This window comes from Poecilia formosa, unplaced genomic scaffold, assembly GCF_000485575.1.
Source record: "Poecilia formosa unplaced genomic scaffold, Poecilia_formosa-5.1.2 Scaffold79, whole genome shotgun sequence".
In the NCBI taxonomy this organism is placed as follows: Eukaryota; Metazoa; Chordata; class Actinopteri; order Cyprinodontiformes; family Poeciliidae; genus Poecilia; species Poecilia formosa.
In genome coordinates this window covers 1109194-1114992 of record NW_006800018.1, presented here as the reverse complement: position 1 = coordinate 1114992, position 5799 = coordinate 1109194, and the positions used below count along the sequence as shown (strand labels likewise).

The window sequence follows — 5799 nt, the reverse complement described above, 5'->3', positions numbered from 1 at the left end:
ACAAACACGTTTTAACCAAAAATGAATCAGACTCAAACATAAGCCTACGATTTACGTTAAAGTGCGACTTTCTGTGTGTACACAAGCTGGTTCTGATATTATTTTCTGTCTGCTGAGCCATCAAAAACAAACACCATGTATTTGGTGTATTCTAACATGTTCACACTAAACTGTAAGTTTTAATTCAATAAGTTTCATGTTGAAAACATTTGATTTGGAAAAGTGTTTCTTCTGCCTGAAATTATTCTGTAATTACTTGTTTGAAATTCTTATTATTCTTAAAAATGAAGTCTTTAAGATGCCTGAATTTTCACATAATTTTACGTTTTTGTCTGACGATATTTTAAAATATTACATCTACGGTCAGCACTGGGTAATTTCAATTAACTAATTACATACATTTTAACGTCTAAAAAAGAGAACTCAGTTTAATTGCATTTCATTCTGTTTCTTTTTTTTTTTTTTTACATACAAACACTTTCGCAGGAGCCTTTGTATCTAAAAATATGTAGGAAACACTTTGCACTACTCAGACTGTTGAATAACCCAAATAATAGATTAAAAACACTAAATATCTTTGTTGCTGAGCTCATATTGATTCGAGAATTTAGCAGCGACCACGGTTTTTGAACTGAAAAGGTTGCTTGTTTTGTCTATACATGGTGATTAATTACCGTACAATTAACTCGATTAAAAATTTTATTCGAGTCCCATGACCAATTAAATCAGATGTTATGATCAGTTTTTCAGAACTTAAGTTTACTTACCAAATACTTTTTTATTGCTCTGCTGTCCTTTTACTCCTACTTTGGCTGCTCTGTCCTCCTGTGGTTGACGGTATCTGTTACACCTGTTCTTGGCGCTGAACCACAGAACAGGTGCGACTCGTCAATTTTAGCTACGTTTGGACCAGAAGGACGGATGTTGATCATTTTTGCTGACAAAATAAAAGCATCTCATTTAATCCTCGGCTTGTAGTGACTCTCTATAATAGAGCTGCTTTATTTTGAAGGGCTATTGTGGAAAGCGTTTTGGACACTCAGGCTAGCAGTACGACTGACTCGCAAAGGTATATCGGCTCTTTTCCTCCGGACCGGGTCTCTCCGGCTCCCCACCCCAACCTCACCCCCCAGCCCTCCCTCTCAGGAAGGGACTGAATGACAACTTGCAGAGTTGTTCTCGCTCGAGCAGCCGGAAGGAGGGATTTACCGGGAAGAGTGCGTAAAGAGGAGGGAGAACAAGAGTCGCGAAGGACAGTCAGTGTCGGAGGTGTGGGTCCAGGATTGACTTGACTTTTCTCCGGTCCGTCCCTCCTTTAGAATCCCCGCTGTGGAGACATCCGACGGCTTCCCGTCGTCCTCACCCCAAGTGTCCCTTACGTGTCTGCGCGAGGAGCCGCGGAGCCTGAGGTGAAGCAGAGATCCTCTGAGACCAGCTGAGGGACACCAGGACAGAGGATCATGGAGACCTGCTCTACTTCAAGGAAACTTACTTTGCTCTCCTTTCTCCTGGGGCTCTCAGGTAAGTGTTTTTTTTTTCTTAATTTTTTTTCATGCTTTTTTATTTCATTTCATTTTATTTTATTTTATTTCTCCAATTCCCCAAATTAAAAAAGTGGGAAATTCCTTAAAATAACTCAAATTATGGCTCAGGAGTGCGAACGTTGTGTTGATTTCTTTCAAGGTGACTTTCATAGAGCGCTCAGAGTGAGTTTTGACAACTAAACCAGATTTTGTTTTCATCCGCTGAATGAGCACTAAGTGTGTTTCTCAGCAGAAAGCCCAGTTTGCACTGAGCTCCCCTTCCGCTCACACACGGGCTGCGGTTCTGGTGTGAGCAGATGTGAAGAAGCAAGCAGCAAATGACTGACAGCTCGGTGTTTCTGGAGCTCTGTGTGAGCCAGGAGCGGGCTGGGATTTAAGGCTCAAACACCTGTTTGTTTTCCACTGGATTTAAAACAAGTGTGTTACACATGATTATGTCTCCCATGGGGGAATAATCCCCTTATATCTGCTCCAACGTTGGCTCACCGTCCCTCTGGCTCCAGCGCTGCATTCAACTCCTATGCTTTCCCTGATGGCTGTGCTGAACACGCATTTTTGGTCCTCCAGAGCAGAAATTGGGACAAATCGGACAATGTGCAGCTGGTTCTACTAGAGCTCTCGTAGTATCTAACAGTTCATACAAAGTTTTGCGTCATTCGAAAGTGTAGAAGCCACCGCTCTTCTGTAAAATCACCAACTACAACTTCCCCAAAACGCTGCATACTCCGCTCCAACGCCATACTAAGATGCCCAGATGTTTTCTCCTGGCTGATGGATGATGAACGCTAGCGCCATGGCTAAATTATGAATATATTTCATGTAACTATTTACATCCTTTGCTGCCATGATTGTTTAATGACTTGTTGCCTGAACAAGTTTATTCTTTATCTTGACAAAATTCATATTTTGTCAAGATTTGTAATGGAGGTTCTGACCCTCTGCAAGAAAGGTTCTAGTGGAGAAAATGTAGCAGTTTCTGTTTCTCTGCAGGGGATTAGTGCAAATCACTCAGATGGTTTTCCAATAAGGAACCTGGGAAGTAAATAAATAAATGCTTTAGATTTGTCACCAACAGAGACAGCAGGGATATTTAAAACTTTTTGTCCAAGGTGTCTGGCTACCTGTATGGTGTATCTCCTTCAGCCAGAGTTGCTTCGGGTGAGTAAATGTGTGTGCGTCAAGAGGCAGGGTGGTGACTTTCACACACCCTGTGTGTGTGTGTGTGTGTGTGTGTGTGTGATGCGTGAACGCAGGCTCTCTCCTGCTTGGAGCCGGAGTTTGATTCTCAGCGGTGTTGCCAAAACAATCCCATGAGCTGACATGGGCAAAAACCTCAGGGCCGCTTGTTCCTCCCTGGTTGGGGCATGAGGGAGTAAAACATGACAAACGGTTCCATTTGCGCACCCAGACCCAGCGCGAGTTTGTGGTTCAGGGCAGTTCTCTGGTATCTTGTCTGTCGTTTCACTTGCAGGCCGTGATTCAGTGTCAGCAGACAATGGGACAATAAAAGTTCGGCGCTCGTCATCGAATGCCCTGCAGGTGTGTCCTGAAAAATACTGGGCAGTCTGAATGGAGGCAGGAAACGGTCATGAATAGCAGGCAGTGGTGAGGGGAAAACAACAGGCTCCTGGAGTCCCTGATGGGGCCGAACCTGGAGCAGGAAGTGAACGAACATCCTCCCGCTAGCAAGAAGTGGTCCCGGTTAGGGGCTCAGTTTGAGAAGAAGCTTGTTTCAGTAGAAACTTGGAGAGGGAAATGTATTTGTTTCATTTAGGAAAAAGAAAAAGTGAAAGACTAATTTGTTTTGATAACCAACTTTGTTTTTTTGTGTGTGTGGGTGTATCTATTTCTAAGTTTACAGATTGCACTTGAATGCAACAGTAAATCTGCTGTCCGTTTCTTTTCAGTCAAATATACATTCCTGATTTAAGCTGATTCTACTGGATGTGAGGAAAAAGTGACAAAGTTTTCACACTCTTCTGTCACACTTTGACTCTTTTATAGTAAAAAAAAAAATCCATATAGAAAAACATATCTGTGCATGAGCCAAAGAACAATGGGAAGTAGTTTTCTAAACGTTTTGCATTTGGAAAACCAAAAATCTGAAAAGTGTGGTGTGCACTTGTGTTCATACCCCTGAGACAATACTTTTGAAAGTGTTTTTTTTTTTTTTTTTTTTTGTCTACTTCTCTTTCCAAAATAGCTGAGGTTCAGTCTGATTGGATGGAGAAGATCTGGGAATAGAACATTTCAAGTCTTGACACAGAACAGGATTCCTATGTCATGTTTTATTTGCAGTTTTGTAGAAATTGTTGTAGGACCAAACCTGTTCTGATCTGTCCTGTTCCTTGATTGAACCCCAACAGGTGGATTCTTCCTGCTGACACAGGACTGTGGGTCTAACCCACACAATTCTTTAAACTATGTGAGTGGAATGTGACAATGTGCAAGAACCTTTAAATTCAAAGGTTGAATTCATTTGCAATGCACACTGATCTAACATACCATTGCTCTCTGTTTACTCAAATTAAATAGCATGACTCTAGAACTTAAGCTCTACTAACAGAGAAAGTGGTTTACTAATTAACCTGTGCCTTTATGTTGGGAGAAAAAAAACAAACAAATATTTATAGTGAGCAGGGTTTCGGCGCATTCAGTTGCAAAAAGCTTTTCACTGGCTGTCTACATCCCTCAGTCTGATCTATTTGTTTTATTTTGCAGTGATAAAATTAATGAGAAAAAAATACTATAATTGCAAAAAGTACAGTGGCAAACTTGTGCACTCCATGCTAGCAACCTCTACTTCCTGTCTATTACAGCCATGTGCAGAGTCGACCTCTGATGACATTACGCTGTGCGTAGATTCAAACCAGTAGAGGGTTACATGCCTAATTTACCTCATCTTTTTGAAACATTTTCAAAATTCCCTCAAAATTTGCATGACAATTAGATGGAAACATAGCTAATATCACCCCACATTCAGATGCTCCAAGTGAGAGGAGGTGACGCTTCTGAGCATATTTGATCCTATCAGGTTAACGCTGTGGTCCATCTCTGAGCTTCGCTACAGCCTTTTGTTGAAGTCATTATTATTTTCCATGACTTACTCTGTCATTAACTCTCAGTGGGTTCACCTTTTCATATGAATGTTTTCAGCATAAAGCTGAACACAAGATTCTCAGCCTCACAAACCCATTAGGATTATCTCTGTGAAGTAATGTTCAGGGTCAGCTAATTTGATTACAATATCTCTGGTTCAACAAGCACTGGGCCTAATTATATTCCTTATTCTAACTGCCTAAATATTCTGGCCTCATGTCAGGCCCTCCAGGCGTGTCTCTACCAGCGTCGCATATCTACAGGCTGATGTTCTCTCATAACTATCGAGCTCCAGAGCAGATAGAAATCTTTTGTTAACTTAAATATATATATACATATATTTTTATCACAGATTCTGCATTAAATTTAGATCTGGACTTTGACTCATAAATATGCTTTAATTCTAACTCTTCCTTTGCAGTTTTGGCTGTATGTTTGTAGTACATGAAATAATCTGTGTGGCTCTTTACCGCCATTGAAGAACGGCACAAATTTGGTCCTCCAGCAAATGGATCCAACAAAGATGGGAAAACAGCGCTTTTTCTTTCTTTGCTCTTTTTATTTAGTCATTTCAGATCATTCGCACACATTCAATAACTTTTTACTCCAAAATGGATTCATCAACATTCAGCTAAATACAGCAGCAACGGCTCTCTGAGAAACTTCTTGTTTTTTTGAATGAAAACATTTCCTGGACCAACAAAGTAGAAAACATCTGACCCAAAACGTTAAGAAACTGAACATCTATCTTTATTAAAGCAAACATCTGAGACCCCTTTTTTTTAACCGAAGATTTTTTTTTCTACTTTTTTTTTTTATTAAAATATTGCAGCTTTATTTATTGCTAAGCAGTTAGCATTTTTAATTGGAAAAAAAATGGAAAAATCTTTGGACACCACTGGTTTAGGGTGATTGTCGTGCTGGAAGCTGAAACTCCAGTCAGTCTTAAGTCTCTCAGACCTCTAAATGCTTCATCAACCTCTTCATCAACTTTAACCTTTAATCTAAATGAAGAAATGAATTTCTACAGCATAATGCTGCCACCACCAGATTTCACTTTGTTGATGATTTGTCCAGATTGACATGCAGTTTTCTGTCGCACAGTGTTAAGCCACAAAGTCAGTATTGGTCTCATCTGAGCAGAACATTTCTTTTC

General features: G+C 40.4%; 1 protein-coding gene across 1 annotated transcript in view; it reads left to right on the top strand.

Moving 5' to 3' along the window:
• Nucleotides 1–1082: 1082 nt before the first annotated feature.
• esama (endothelial cell adhesion molecule a) overlaps nt 1083–5799 on the top strand; it is a 59067-nt gene continuing 54350 nt past the window's right edge. Inside the window, exon 1 of the mRNA XM_007556476.2 lies at nt 1083–1521. Within this exon, the coding sequence (XP_007556538.1) occupies nt 1461–1521 (61 nt within the window). The 5' untranslated portion in view covers nt 1083–1460. The remainder of the gene's footprint in view (nt 1522–5799) is intronic.